Source organism: Phyllostomus hastatus, unplaced genomic scaffold (assembly GCF_019186645.2).
Source record: "Phyllostomus hastatus isolate PE091 unplaced genomic scaffold, TTU_PhHast_1.1 phas_contig_38, whole genome shotgun sequence".
Taxonomy (NCBI): domain Eukaryota; kingdom Metazoa; phylum Chordata; class Mammalia; order Chiroptera; family Phyllostomidae; genus Phyllostomus; species Phyllostomus hastatus.
Window position 1 is genome coordinate 8,269,324 of NW_025333869.1, and position 16,303 is coordinate 8,285,626.

General features: G+C 38.5%; 1 protein-coding gene across 1 annotated transcript in view; it reads left to right on the forward strand.

The window, feature by feature from the left end:
• The window catches only part of VSTM4 (V-set and transmembrane domain containing 4), a 110,287-nt gene extending 94,171 nt beyond the window's left edge, over positions 1-16,116 (forward strand). The window contains exon 8 of the mRNA XM_045842128.1: positions 14,661-16,116. Coding sequence (XP_045698084.1) covers positions 14,661-14,786 — 126 coding nt within the window. The 3' untranslated portion in view covers positions 14,787-16,116. The remainder of the gene's footprint in view (positions 1-14,660) is intronic.
• Positions 16,117-16,303: the final 187 nt, after the last annotated feature.

Below are 16,303 nucleotides of genomic sequence, written 5' to 3' on the forward strand. Positions count from 1 at the left end.
TCAGAAAAATATCTCTATATGAAATTCTGCATTTGTGATAAAACTAGTAATACATTTAAGGGGATTTTCTTTCCTTGGCCAGATTCATTTCTAATTTATTGTTATAACTTTCTCAAGCTGAATTTATAAATTGCAACAAGCACATATGATGTCCAAAAGGCAACAATGGCCTTACGAATTTATGATTAGAGTATGCATAGAAAAATGAAGAATACAAACTATTAATTCAATCATATGTGCCCATTGCCCGCACTACATATGAATTCAACAAATGAACTAGCATATCTACTGCTATTTATATCTGGTCTTTTTTGTTGAATTTATTGGGGTTGCATCAGTCAAAAAAACATATAGGTCCCAGGTACACAATTCTAGAATTTGTCGTCACCATTCATCCCCCAACCGTCTTCTACTTCTTCCCACCCCTCTCCCTCTGACAGTCACCACACTGTTGTCTGTGTCCATGAGTCTCTCTCTCTCTTTTTCTTTTTTTGCTTAATCTCTTCATCCTTATCACCCAACCCCTAAATACCCCCACACCTCCGCATAGCTGTCAGTCTATTCTCTTGGTTTGTTTCCAACTTTGTGTCTATGCCATAATGCTAGTGGTAATGATGGTGATGATGATGATAGATGATAGATGATAGATGATGGTGATGGTCCTTCCCTATTCAGACACTATCCCCATGCTTACATTGGGACAACCCTGTCCTAAGCATTGTTAGTATCTCCATCTCATTGATGAAGCATGGGGGCACAAGGAGAAAGTACCAGAACAAGCTCCTGCACCAGGGAGTGGCAGAGCTGGGTCTGGCCAGATACTTGGCTCCGGGTCACTCTTCTTACCCAAAGGGCTCAGGCTCTGCTGCCTTTCATCAGAAACACTAAAGTCCTAGTCCTCTGGATCTCAGGGTGTTTTCTGTCCTGACCTTACTGCATGAATTTTTACATGATGAAAGCTATAATGGTGAGTCTAAATTGGGTACAGGACTGGGACCGGGAATTCAGAATCTCTACGTGTTAGAATACAAAGTAAAATTCCTTCCATAGAATCTTATTTCTCTGGGATAACCTCTTAGGAATTTGGCTTATATGCTTCTGAGTATTTTTCTATGTGTATACAAAACTGTACCCACAATTGTATGTATGTTTCCAAAGTGCACATGTAGTCAGCCCACAATGAGTATAGGTCATTTCTGTGTGCAGAGTTCCCTAAAAATTAGAATGATCCTAAACAAAATGTTCACACATTGAATTGTTTTTTCATTGAAAACATACCAGGCTTATATTTTTACATCAGTGTGTGTAGATCCTCCCATTCTTTTAATGGCTACTAAGTGTTACGAGTATTACCTGTCTATCTGTCTATCTATCTATCTATCATCTATCTATCTATCTATCATCTACATTTTAACCTATTAAGTTGAAAGCCACATGTAGATTTTGTATGATTCCAAGCAGTAGAACCCAGGTATGCTACTCTCAGTAGTGTATCCTTATGGATACCCTAGACAAGCTGAAAGAGAAAAGAGTTCATGGTTTTTCTGCTCATAATTCTTGAGAACATCCCCTCCCTATGTTCCTGAGGGCAAGGATATCTACAAGAGGGTTTTTAATGACTGTGCCAGCCTTATTTTCTTCTATTTTATCTTAAACTCATTCAACCATTTATTTTAAAATGTGTGCTATTTTTTATGTGCCAGCTGATGTCTGAGAGGGTATTTTTCTAGGAGATAAGTTATATCAATGGCATGCTCTGACCCACTGCTCTCCAGTAGAGAGAGCAAATCTCCTTAGCATCTTGAAATCAGCCATTGTGAGAGGATTTATACATGTAATCAGCAAATGCTGCAAATTAGAGCTTTTTTTCTTGGAGAGCCAGTTGCTTGACAATTATCACCACACCACTGGCTGCAGCAGTGAGTAAGTTTGACAAACTCACTGCATGTGAGGAGCTGAGTGTTATGGTTAGAGTCCATCTCTAGCATCAGCTTTGCTATTTATTAGCGATTGACATCACGCTTGTTTTTTCTGTGCCTTTGTTTCCATGTATGTAAAATGAGGATGTCAATAAGAGTACTTTCTGCACAGAGTTACTGGTGCACTAAGTAAATATTAGGTGCTATAACTGCATTCTGGTGGGAGGAGGTAACTAAGTGGACCATATGTTATAATGCTGAGATGTGATACATGCTCCGCAGGCCAACAGAGCAGAGTAAGGGTGCCCCAGAGGAACTGTGTTTGATCGGGAGAGGGCCTCCTGAGAGTAAAAGATAAAGGTCTGACAAAGCGAGGGGACAAGCCATACTAGTATCTTGGAGAAGAACATTCCAGTCAGAGAGCACAGCCCGGCTAAATACTCTGAGGTGGGCATGGAACAAAAAGTATTGCCTTGGTGTCTGGTCAGCAAGCAGGACATGTGGTGTGATCTGAAGTTGGAGGCATGCCATGCAAGATTCTGATGGATCATGATCCTGATAGGGACTCTGGGTATGATTCTAAGGGTGATGAGAAGCCACTGGAGGATTTGTGCAAAGCAGTGAGGGGCATGGTTTGACCTATCTTTTTAGAAGAATTAGCTTTCCCACTATTAAAAAAAATCACTGGATTTTTTTTGGCACTGGCCTGAGGTCCAGTGGTTCCATCAAAGTCTGACACATGGCATTTTCCAAATGATTTCTGAGTGTCTTTTTCTCTCTGCCTCTAAATATTGTAATATTTCAAAGAGACTGATTGTTAAAATAATACTTCTTTTACTTTATAATAAATATTATAGTAATAATAACAATTTTACACTTATGTAGCATTTACTATTTACTTACTAGGTAACTTTCTAATTACATTTCATGTGTGAATACATTTAATCTTCCAAATAACCTTGTGAGCTAGGTATTATTTTAAGTCAAACTTTACAGATATGGCAGTGGAGGCACAGAGGGGCTAAGTAACTTGCCCAAGGTCACACAGCTTACAAGTGGAAGTCTTTCTGTCTCTGAGAGTCCATGGTCTTTGATACCACTACATAGACCCTTGCACAATCCGATAAATCTAGGACAGTGTTATAGCTTATAGCTGATTAGAGGAATAAGAGTGTTCCAGATTGAAGATTCTCAGAGTGGGCTCTTTTTCTAAGCATAAATATTCTCTTCAATAATACTGCCAGTAAAACTACTTTTGGAAGGTCCATAGGGAAGAGAAAATGAGTGACTGTATTCGATCATGAAGCGATCACTGTGCCACTGTGAAAGTTTCATGTATCAGGATCCTCCCTAAGAGAATTATCTATAATAACATTTTAGCTCCTCAAATATGCATTGGTTAAATCTAGAGACATTCATCTCTCTAATGACTTGCAAAGCCTTGGACCTTTCTGTGCATGGCTTTAACAGGTTCTGTGGGTCACCTCTTTCTGTCCCCAAAGCACTTAGCCAGAGGCATGTGACTTTCTGTCCTGTCAAATTCATTGTGGGAATGCCCTTTGCTAAGCATTATTTTGTTTCTCCAGATTTAAGAGCATGATGTGAATTTGTTCTGTTCAAGGTTTTCGGGTGACTTCATCCAATCTAAGGTGCCAACAAGCCTGGATAGGACTTTGAAATCTTCATCTCCATCCAAGACCTCTCCTGAGTCCTAGATCCTTTCTAATCTATCCAAAATCCTAGAGAACACTAGGTTATTTATAGGCAATTAGCCACTAAATAACCATGTGGAAGCTGGATGTGGGGTAGGAGTCTGGGAAGATGTATTACCAAGGTTTATAGATGTATGAAGCAACAGAGGAAGGTCACGTTTTGACCCAGAGAGCACCTGTGTCCCCATGTGCAATAGACCAGGAGTCCTGGTCTCTAAACGCTGGCTCAGATTGTCAGGACATGTCTGGTCAGCAGTCAGTCTTAGTCATTTGTAAGGGCTGGACCCCTGTGAGGAGCAGAGTGTGGATCCTGGGCAGGACTGCCTTGTTCTGAGTCCAGACTCCAATGGACAACAGCTGCATGACCTTGCTCATCTGTAAAGTGAGCATGACCATTGGGCCCACTTCACAGGGCTGGTAAGAGGACTGAGTGAGATAGTGAACATTAGATAACATTTGTTGAGTTACAATCTCAGAAGTACCAATTCTCAACCACCATACTCTGCTACCTCCCAAAGTCACTTTTGGATTGTGTCCTTTGTTTTACTATTTAACATCTCTGTCTGGGAAAGGTGTCTCTTTTGTTCATTTTGACTCTTTATTTTCATTTAACCTGCATCTCAGGGAACTCTATTTCTCTTTATAATATGTTTAAATATAAATCAGCAAGCCTGTGGATCTCAAAATTAAGTCAACATATCCAAGGCATGTTGATTCCTGTAGGACCATTAGGGACCACAACATAGTTTTCTCTCCTGAGCTTGGACCCAAATAGAGCTTTACTGAATACACAGCATCTCCCTTCTCTGTGGTTATAGTTCTATATGTGTTGAAATTATGAGGAGAGTTTGTTTTACCAGGTACTACTCTGTTGAATAAAAAATGAGCACTTATCTTTACGGGGGAAGAGGAAGTCTGCCCTCGATAATATGTAATTCTCTCTTGGGTAAATAGATTCCTGATAGTGCAACTCTAGTAGAACTGCAATCACATTTCTTTACTTCAAGGTGATGTTAGCATAAACATCCATGTCCTAGTTATTGATCTGTTGCTGTGATAATGGTATTACCCAATTGAACTTCTGACATTGGAGAACTTGCAAGGGCTGCAAATGCATTTTTCTTTTATTCCTGAAACTTAATTTAACTTGTGCATCCAACTGTTATCCCTATGAAAATATGTTGTTTAGCTGGAGTCTGCATGGAATGTGAAATCCTTCTTTCTTTCCTAGTAGACACACCTACAAAATGAAGTACTCAAAAGCTACCAATTAGGAGCTCAAAGAAAGGGATTCTCAGCTTCTGAATCTTTTGGTTTGACTTGTCCAGTTTTAGCCCCATGAAGTAAATCCTTCCTGTGGACATACTTTCCATTCTCTAAAACTGGAGGAAAGAAGGGTTTAAACTAGAAAAGTGGGGTTTAGCCTGGAGGCTTAAATCTGCTGCTGCATGTCTCACCCCTGGCAGAACAGGTGGATGGGAGATGGAAGACATGGTATTCCTAAAGCTTTGTAGAATCCAGAGGTTCCATTGCTGCACTAGAAAACTACTGTTTGTGATCACCTTTTCCTGATTCTTCTGAGAGGATGTTGTGCTTTGTGGGGATTTAATGTGTCTCAGTGGCCATCAATGAGCACTTGAGTTTAAGTTTAAGACCAGTGAGGTCCTTAAGGAAAGTGAAAAGGTAAATACTAGACCACTGGCACCTACTAGAATAGCCAAAATAAAAAATACTGACAATACCAGGTACTTCCAAGTACACAGAGCAATTAAACTCTCAGACATTGCTGATAAGAGGGAAGATTGGTGCATTACTCTGAACAAATAGTGTGGCAGTTTTGTATAAAGTTAAACATTACTTTTCTTTCTTTTTTTTTAAAGGCTTTAAATTTTTTTAATGTATTTTATTGATTATGCTATTACAGTTGTCCCATTTCCCCTCTTCTCTCCCCTCCACCCTGTACCCTCTCTCCCACCCACGTTCCCCCCCTTTAGTTCATGTCCATGTGTCATACTTATGAGTTCTTTAGCTTCTACATTTCCCGTACTATTCTTGCCCTCCCCCTATCTATTTTCAACCTACATTCTATGCTACTTATTCTCTATACCTTTTCCCCCCTCTCTCCTCCTCCCACCCCCCCTGCTGCTAGCCCTCCATGTGCCCTCCATTTCTGTGGTTCTGTTCCTGTTGTAGTTGTTTCTTTTGGTTTTGCTTTAGGTGTGGTTGTTAATAATTGTGAGTTTGCTGTCCTTTTACTATACATGTCTTTTCTTTATCTTCTTTTCTTAGATAAGTCCCTTTAGCATTTCATAAAATAAGGGCTTGGTGATGATGAACTCCTTTAACTTGACCTTATCTGAGAAGCACTTTATCTTCCCTTCCATTCTAAATGAGAGCTTTGCTGGATAGAGCAATCTGAGATGTAGGTCCTTGTCTTTCATGACTTGGAATATTTTTTCCAGCCCCTTCTTGCCTGTAAGGTCTCTTTGGAGAAATCAGCTGACAGTCTGATGGGAACTCCTTTGTAGGTTGCTGTCCCCTTATCTCTTGCTGCTTCTAGGATTCTCTCCTTCGTTTTTACCTTGGCTAATGTAATTATGATGTGCCTTGGTGTGTTTCTTCTTGGGTCCAACTTCTTTGGGGCTCTCTGAGCTTCTTGGATTTCTTGGAAGACTGTTCCCTTTGCCATATTGGGGAAGTTCTCCTTTATTATTTGTTCAAATAACTTTTCCACTTGTTGCTCCTCCCCTTTTGGTACCCCTATAATTCGGATGTTGGAATGTTTAAAGGTGTCCTGGATGCTCCTAAGCTTTTCCTTGATTTTTTGAATTCTTATTTCATCATGCTTTCCTGCTTGGTTGATTCTATCTTCCTTCTGGTCCACTGTATTGTTTTGAGACTCAGATTCCTTCCTTTCACTATTGGCTCTCCTCCGCGTATCTTCCTGCATCTCTTTTATGGTAACCTGCATCCTTTCATCTAAATTGCGCCCAAAATAAACCAATTCCGTGAGCTTTCTGATCACCAATGTTTTGAACTGTGCATCTGATAGATTGGCTATTTCTTGGTCGCTCAAAAGGATGAGTCCTGGAGGACTGATCTGTTCTGTTGGAAACATGTCTTATGTCTTTCCCTGTCTCTCCTTTTTTTTTTTTCCGGTCTGGTCGCTCTTGTTATGGTGGGGGGCGGAGCCTTAGGTGTTCACCGGAGCTGGGCACCCTGGTTGCTAGATTGTGATGTTATATGTGGGGGTGGGATGGAACAATGGCGGTAGTTCCGTTCTCCTGGGCTCAGACCCTTCTTTGGGATCATGGGCTGCGAGCTCTGCCCTGGTCCACAATCGCTGCCTCACTGGGTCCGCCAGCCGCAGTTTGCATACTCAGGGATCACCACTGCGTTCTTGCGCCCTGGATGGCTGTCGCACCGATTTCGCACCAAATTTTCCCTGACCTCTGCGTGCCGCCGCCCCGCACCAGCTCGGTGCCCGCCCGGCTCGTTGTCTCCTACCAGTCTGGATGTACGGGTCTACTTCAACTTCTTGGCTGTCCGACTTCCATTCAGATAAATCCTCTATCAGTTCTGAGTGATATTCTGTCTGTAAATTATTGTTGTTCTAATTTTGGTTGTGCGAGGAGGTACGGTGCATCCACCTATTCCTCCATATTGCCGGTAAAAGAAACATTACTTTTCATATCACCCAGAAAACCTACTCCTGGGTGTTTACCCTGAGTCTGGCAAAAATCTACATATGAATACTTATAGCAATTCATTCACAACTGCCAAAAACTTGAAACAATTCAAATGTCCACAGCAGGTGAATGGATAAGCAAACTATATACATGGTACACCACAGAATACTTAGCAATCAAAAGGAACAGACCATTAATATATTCAACAACTTGAAAATGAATTATGCTAAGAAAAAGCCAGCCTCAAAAGGTTCCACACTATATCATTCCTTTCATATAACATTCTTTAACAGGAAAAACCATAGTGATAGAAAATGGATCAGAGGGCTCCAGGGGGGAAAGTTGTTGGGAAGACATGACCACAGAGGACATAAGGGAGCGAGGGAGTGTTGATGTAACTAACTGTTCTGGGCCCTGCCATTGAGATGGCCACTAATCTGTCTGTGTGTTAAAAATGCATATACTATCCACCTGAAAAAAATAACTTTTACTGCATGGCATTTAAGGAAATTAAATTTAAAAATTGTGAAAAATCCTCTTTATGTTACTGGAAGACTCAATAGGAAGTTTGAGTAGAAGTGAAATCTTAGGGCTGGGGTGCAAAATCAAGCCAAGCTGTGGGGGAAGGGCAACTGGAAGTGGGAGGCATGTATGTTGGGGGTCACTGGCTGATAGCTCTAGAGCTCTCTAGCCTTGTTCCTCACTGAATATTGGGGAAAATGCATCACACTGTAGATCTCTCCCTCTGGTGTCAACATAACATGTATTGATCTCTTGTATGCACCCACCCTGATCAGGTAGTTCATTTCCTCTCCCCTAAAGAAAGACTATTCCCTTTTCTTCCCTTCTCTTCTAATATATCAGTTTTCTCAGGCTGCTACAACAAAATACCACAGACTGGACAGCTTCAACAACAAGAATTTATTTTTTACAGTCCCAGAGACTAGAAGTCTGAGATCAAGGTGTTGAAAGGGTTGCCTTTTTTTTATCTTTCTCATCTTGTAGATGGCTGCCTTCTCCCTGTGTCCTTACATGGTCTTCTATCTATATGTATCTGTGTCCTAATGTCCTTTTCTTATATAGGCACCAGTCATATTAGATGAAGGCTCATTCTAATGACCTAATTTTACCTTAATTGCCTATTTAAGAACTTTGTCTCCAGATACAGTCATATTCTGAGGTACTGGGGGTTAGGGTTTTTACACATATGAATTTTTCTGGGACACAATTTAGCCCATAACAACACATTTTCCAGAATCTATTCCTTATCTATCAAAAGATATGTGGGGCTATTTAGTTCACATAGTTCTTGGTAACTCATACATAATTCAGAACATAGACAAATGGATGATATTTTAACTGACTAGTGAGAAAGTGATGGCATCAAAACATTTATTTTTTCAGCACACAGGTGTTTTAACATCTTCTATAAGGCAGGCACTGTGGTACCAAAATTGTTACATACATCGTTTCATTTAAATCCTAATTCACATGAACAAGATGGATACTTGAAGGCTAGTGATGGAGCTGGCCAAAAATCACACAGCTGACATTTGAATTGAGGTCCAAATTCCTCTTGTACTTATGCTCTGAAGTCAAGTACAGGATGGCAGCCCTAGGACCTCTCTCCTTACCTCTTCTTCATGAACACTTCATTGAACTGAGAGTTAGAAGAACTTTCTTTTATTTCAGCCTTCCTTTGATGCATCAACATCTGTCTGTATCTGAACCCTCACCCCCTCTTGCTCATAGAATCCTCTGCAAACTAAGGAGTGGGTTCGCCCCGGCTGGGAGGAAACATATGAAAAGTGAGATTAAAGATACACAAAACAGAGGGGTTTAGAGTATACCAAGCAGTTGAACACAAATACCAGGCCTTTATTGGAGGGAAAGAAACTGGCCAGGAGTGTCTGCAGGAGGGTGAAAGGAAAAGAAAGTAAACCAAACAGTCCAGGGAAAGAGGAAATGGAGCAGTTGCTTCTTGCATGTTTAGAAAGTTCTAGGCTTTTTCTAAGGATCCTACCAGGACTTCCACCAGTTGGTTCACTTCTGCTGTCTATTCCTTTTCCCTCCTGCCTTCCAGTAAATAGAACAACATCAGGTACAAGTGTCAAGGTACAAATGTAAATCCTATTTTCAGGAGTTTCCTTTATGTTTCAGTGGAACCTAAAGTGTGAATAACCAGTTCAAGAGTACTTAAGTTTGTAGTCTTGAGTACTAATGCCCCATACACTTCTGTACTTCCTGCACCCCCATGAACAGGATGGGGGCTTGAAAGGAGTCATTTTGAGGGCTAGTGGATAGCAGGGATATAACAGAAGAGCTTCTTGATTCATCTCCAGAGATCTACTGTACTCTAGTCCTTGAATTGCTATAGGCACTAGAAGATATTCTTTAGCTGAAACCCAGGACTGCCATGAATTGGCAAGATTGAGTTCATCACCTGAAATACAGGCTGGGTTCTGCAGCAGGCTCTCACCCTGGCTCCGCCCCACTGCAATTACTTTCACCTTTATATTCTGCTCCTGGCTTTATTACCAGTTCTAGAGCCTTACCCAATCTTATTGATAAACTGATACTTTTCTCTAAGCTCCTTCTCAATGTACCCAAACCCTCCACTGAAATGTGGGTGCAAAGAAAGATAGAATGATAAAGACTGGTGAGGAATCTACACTTGCCCCTTTCACTTGCCTTTAGGAATTTATTTCCAATTAAACAAGATGGAAGATGTAATTAACACACGGTTGATTGTGACAATCAAGTGTGCATGCCAGAAAAACAGTAGGTTCTTTAAAGGTGCCAAGGATTGATATTATGCATCTTCTGTTGGAAACTGTATACACTTCATAATTCAGAGCCTCCTGTGTGCTACCTCGTATCTTCAATCAAATTATTATAGCCCAGAAATATGCATAAGGGAAATGACTCTACACACTTTATGGGGAGGGGGTTGGTGCTTGTAGCAGTAATTGAAGTACCTTTCCACTTATGAAAGTACTAATTTTATTTGTTTTTATTGCTTTTCTAGATGCAATTATTTATTTAGTATGCTTTGGCTTTATTAAATTATGTTTACTATAGGAACATCATAAAAATGTATGAATACAACACACCAGCCAAGCCAGTCTGGTGACCTGTATTGCGAAAGCTAGTGTTATTTTTCATATCCAAGCATAATGGAATAACTTAAGAATAAACAGATAATCTACACTAGAAAACAATGCAATTTCAGGGTAATGTAATAAAACACCTGGACAATATGATTTCATAAATCTTGGTTCTAAAATTTACATGAGTTGGGTTTTGAGTGCTTATTTGAGGACACATGACATTTCTAAATGGAATCATAATGTGAAATGTAATTAAACCAAAGGCAAGATGTAAACGGGATTTTTTGTTGGCTTGTAAGATATGAGCGACTTAGAAGTGGTATAGAGTTGTAGTGTCAAAAGACAAACAGGAGGTTTTCATCCCTATAAATGTCTTTAACTTTGAAATTTAAAAATGGCCAATTTGTGGAGGTCACTTGGCATTTGGTGCTGACTAGTACATACTGGCTGTAAGGAGTTCTTGACATACTCTCTTTGTCTCTTGTTCCATGTTCCTATTATATTTCATTCAGAAGCCAAGGGGCTTTCTGCTTTTGATGTTCAGTTTAAGAAAAATTGTATGCAAATTGGTTATTTGTCCTGAATTTTGGCAGGATAAACAAGATCTAAACACAAAAGAACAAAAATCAAGACAAAGCAAAAGCACAACCAAAGCCAAAAACCAAAAACAAAAGTGTGGCTGCTTAAATGAGTCATGTGCCTTTTATGACTGTAAGTTAGCTAATGACTTGTATTTCTCTAATTATGAATTTAAAATTAACTAACATGTTTGAATACATGTACCTACCAGAAAATTCAAAAGGTATAAACAAATGCATTCAATAAAGGGGGAGGTGTCCCTTTGGTCATGTAGTTTACTCCCCCAGAGAGAAAAATGCATACTCTTGATTTTTCAAGCAGATTCCAAGGATTTTCTAAGCATATAAATATATGCACATATATTTACTCACATAATGATAGTAAAACATACAGCACATATATAACTCCGTTACTCCTTGTAAAGATTGCAACATATGCTCCACTGTATGGATGCACCAGTTTTCTGTTGATGTTAACACAAGTGTTTACAGATTCTTGCTTATACCAATGAACATTTTCACCAACTATATACAATAGGACCTGTTTCTTTCTATTTCTTTTAGCAATTTATTGTTTATTTTATTTTTACTGTTTACACTGTTACAAGCATTCCCATTTTATCCCCCTTTGCCACCCTTCTCCCCCTTGCTCCCCCTTTCCTCTGGCCATCACCACACTATTGTCTGTGTCTGTGGGTTATGCATATATGTTCCTTGGCTAATCCCTTTGCCTTTTTAAAAATTTTATTAAAGTGTAGTTGGCATCCATATTATATTAGTGTCAGGTGTACAACATAATGGCTTGATATTTGTATTCCTTACAATTTAATCACCACAATAAGTCTAGTAACCCTCTGTCACTGTGCAAAGTTATTACAAAATTATTGACTATGTTCTATGTTCCCTGTGCTGTACATTACAACACCATGCCTTATTTTAAACTGGAAGTTTGTACTTCTTATTTTCCTTCACCTTTTTTCTTTTTTTTGTTTTTTAGGTTTTATTTATTTACTTTTTAGAGAGGGAAGGGAGGGAGATAGAGAGAGAGAGAAACATCAATGTGTGGTTGCTGAGGGCCATGGCCTGCAACCCAGGCATGTACCCTGGCTGGGAATCGAACCTGCGACACTTTGGTTCGCAGCCCATACTCAATCCACTAAGCTACACCAGCCAGGGCAAAGATTTTATTTATTTATTTTTAGAGAGGGAAGGGAGGGAGATAGAGATAGAGATAGAGATAGAGATAGAGATAGAGATAGAGATAGAGATGAGAGAGAGAGAGAGAGAGAGAGAGGGAGAGAGAGAAACATCAATGTGTGGTTGCTGGGAGTCATGGCCTGCAACCCAGCCATGTACCCTGACTGGGAATTGAACCTGCGGCACTTTGGTTTGCAGCCCATGCTCAATCCACTGAGCTACGCCAGCCAGGGCTTTCCTTCACCTTTTTTACCCATCCCCCCACCCACTCCCTTCTGGCAACATCAGTTTGTTCTCCTGAAAGACAAAAAGTGATGTATAAGTGTGATTTTAGATCACAGTTCTCTTATTAGGAGAGAGATTGACTCTCATTTCATAAGAGTCACTTGTATTTCCTCTCCTGTTAACTCTCTAGTCCTGTTATTCTTTGCTTCATTTTTTTGAAGGATTGTCAGCCTTATCTGTGTTGAATTGTAAAGCCCCTTGATATAAGTTACAAATATTTCCCCCAGTTTTTAAGTTGTTCTTTGACTTTATTTAGAGAATATTTTGCCGTATACATAGCATGAAGATGTCCATATCTTCTCTCTATTGCTTCTGGATTTTTATATCATACTTTAAAAGGCATTTCATATGCTGAGTTTATTTACACATTCTTCTAGCACTTTTATGAGTTTATTTTCCACATTAAAATGTTTAATTCATCTGGAACTTCTCTGGTATAAAGACTGATATAGGGGTATAATGTTTTTTCAAAAGACTATTCAAATATCCACGCATCATTTGTTGAAATGGGGGGGGGGTCATTTCTAGACTTTCCCATCAGTTCCATTGATGTTATGTCTTTTCATTTGCCAGTACCACAGTATTTTAATGATGGCAGCTTTATATTTTTAGTATTACTAGGGTTGGATCACCAAGTATTTATTTTGATAATATTCCTTAAACATGGTAAAAAAAAAATATATATATATATATATATATATATACACACACCTGTGACTACTTTATTCAAAAATGGTTTTTAACAAAAATATTTTAGAATTCTATTAGATGCCTTTCCAGTATATATAAAGATAAAAAAAATGGGACCTAAATTTAGGACCTAAATTTAGAGTATTCTCTATGTTCTTTAGGTTCTTTAGGTTCTAAATTTAGAATATTCTAAATAGATTCTCCTAATATTGAAGTATATTTGCATTCCTGAAATAAAATCAACTTACCTTGATTATGTAAATTTTAATATACTTCTTCATTCTTTCTGAATAAATTTTATTTAAAATTTATATCAATAAGGTTGTTGTAAAATATTTGAATTTCTTTTGTTTTTAATGCAGTGGATCATTTTAATTACATTGGAATTTTTTGTTCCTTAAAGGAATTTTTTTTTTAAGAAATTCTTGTATAAAACTGCCTGGGCCTGGTGTTCTTGAGAAAGAGCTTTTTAAAATATTTTTTCTTTCATGTTTCCTCCTTCCTTTCTTCTTCCCTCTTTCATTTTCTTTTCTATTTTTATGATAATTAGTATACTCATTTTTTTGGAGTTAATGCTTATAATTTATATTTTTCTGGAACATTACCCATTTTATTCTGTATTTTAGTTTTTTTTGTAACAAGTTGAGAAAGGTAGTTTTAAATTTCTTTTATTTACATTATATTTCCTTATTTCCTATTTTATTTATTTATTAATTTTTCCTTTTTATCTTGATTAATGTTTTTTTAGTTTATTTTGTTGGTGTTTTCCAAGTACAAGCTTTTGGATATTTTTATTAATTCTACTTTTTTTTATTGTTTTGTCTTGTTTTCTGATTCACACAGTCTGGTTTTAATTCTGGTCCTTCTTTCTGCTTTTTTTCATGCATTTTGTTCTTTTTCTAACTTCTTCAGTTGGAGGGTTCATCCATTTAATTCATATTTTTTAATATAAATATTTAAGTCTGGGATTTCTCTCTGATACTGTGTTTTTTATGTCCTGAAAAGTAATGTTTTCTTTATTATTTTGAAGATATTCTTAAATTTTAGTTTTATACAGGTTAAGTCATTTAAGAAAATTACTAGATGGTAGCATTCTAGTTTTGTTACTAATTTCTAAGATTTTTGTTTCTATCTCTATCTTTTATTTTTTCATTTTGATCAGAGAGTGTTAGTTACATTACTTTTACATTTCAGAATTAAAGTTTTCTTTGGCCTAATGTTTAATCTTTTTTTTTATGTTAGTGTTCTTTGTTGACTTGAAAACAAGCCGCAGTGTTCTCTTTGCAGGGCATAGTGTTCTCTATGAGACATGAGATCTATATTATTATCTTATTTAGGTTTTGTATGTCCTTATAAAGTTTTGTTTATTTCTTCCTCCTTTGAATCCCCAAAGTGCAATGAAAGTGCATGCCTGGTGAATAAATATGTGATATGAAATTTCCTGTGGTCAGCCAGAATTGTATTGTGTTTTGTCTTACAGCCAAAGATTGCTGAGGAGAACTTGACCTATGCTGAGCTGGAACTGATCAAACCCCATCAGGCTTCCAGAGGCATCCCTACCAGCACTGTCTATGCCCAGATCCTCTTTGAGGAGAACAAACTGTAACTCCATGTTCTCTCCCATGGTTCTATTTAATACCTGCCACCCCTGTTATTTATGAAACCTTGGAAACAAAGTCCTTATTTTTGTATTTTCACATGTGCCACTGTGTGGTGGGGAACCCCTTTCCTATGGTATTCCAGGTGCCTTTAGAGAGGTATGAGGCTCCTCCTCTCAAAAAAGCAAGGACCACACCCTTGGACAAATCTTCTGGGACAAGTTTTTTCTGGGTCTGAGCCCTGAGGGATGAGGACTCGTTTCTGAGAACATCCAAGAACATTCTCTGCTGAGCCAAAAGACTTCATGGTTTCATCTTCTTTCTCTGGATTTTAATTTTTTAAATCTTAATCTTCTATTCTTTCTGTATCTGTGATATCAAGCTCATAGTATATAACTAAAGGAAATGCCATTATAGGCTAAAGCTTGAGATGATAGATATGTACTAATTGGTTTTGAAAAGATCAGATAACTTGCTAGGGCACTCAAAGCAGAGTAAACTGCTTATTACAAGCTGTACTCAAGGTAGCATCTCTTATTTTAAATGGATGCACTGACCCTGGCAATTGAAGGGCAGAGAGGCACATTGTAGGGAAGTCTGAGGCCTAATAGAAAATGAGCTGCCTTTGAAAACCCCAGTGCCTATTTCCCCATCCATGATCACCCACAGCCACAGGGCAAATAGACCACCATGCTAAGGGCTCCCATCCTTTCAGCAGCATGGAACTTTACCAATATAGAGACTTATATCCTCTAAGAAGTTCTTACTCTTTCCAGAGGAGCAAGGGAATTTCCCATCAGTGACACACTGGAGGAACTGGTCCTCTTGGAAGTATGCCAGGGTTACCAACTCTGATCGAATGTCTACTCATGTGGAAGCAAGGTCTTCCACCTGGTTCCCCCAGGCTAGAAGAGTAAGCAGCACAAGCCACATTAGAAAAGTATGTAACAAGGATCCTACTGTTGGAAAGTGCCTTGCCCAATTCAACTTTACATGTAACTTTTGATAGGTTTGAGTGGGGGTCAGGCAGGAATGTGTGGCAGATGCACATGTGGGGAAGTTGCTCTGTGGATTTCTGTAACATCCAGGACCACACTGAAGACAGATCCATTCTTGGAGAAGACCATCCTGTCTAGTTGTTAAGGACACTTCTTTCTGCGTGAGTGCACTATAGAAATTTTTTGATTTTTGTAATGGACCATGTATATGTGGTAAAGTATTTTAAACACAGCCTTGAGTGTGAGTTGTGCCCCTCTGTAAAATCATGTGATTTGAACTTAGTCAAGTTTCTTATCCTTTAATTATCTCAGACGTAAATAAAGGTGACTTAACCTCTCATAGAATTCTCACAATGGGTTAATAAATATTGCAAGATTCTGGACACTAAATTGCTACACAGAGACACAATGTTAGCATTCATCCTGAAGCCAGTTTGCATTTTCAAGATGAAATTTTCTGTACTATTTGAGACTCTCATTGCTGTGACTTTAACACAAATATTTGCCAATGAACTTAGTTCTACAGT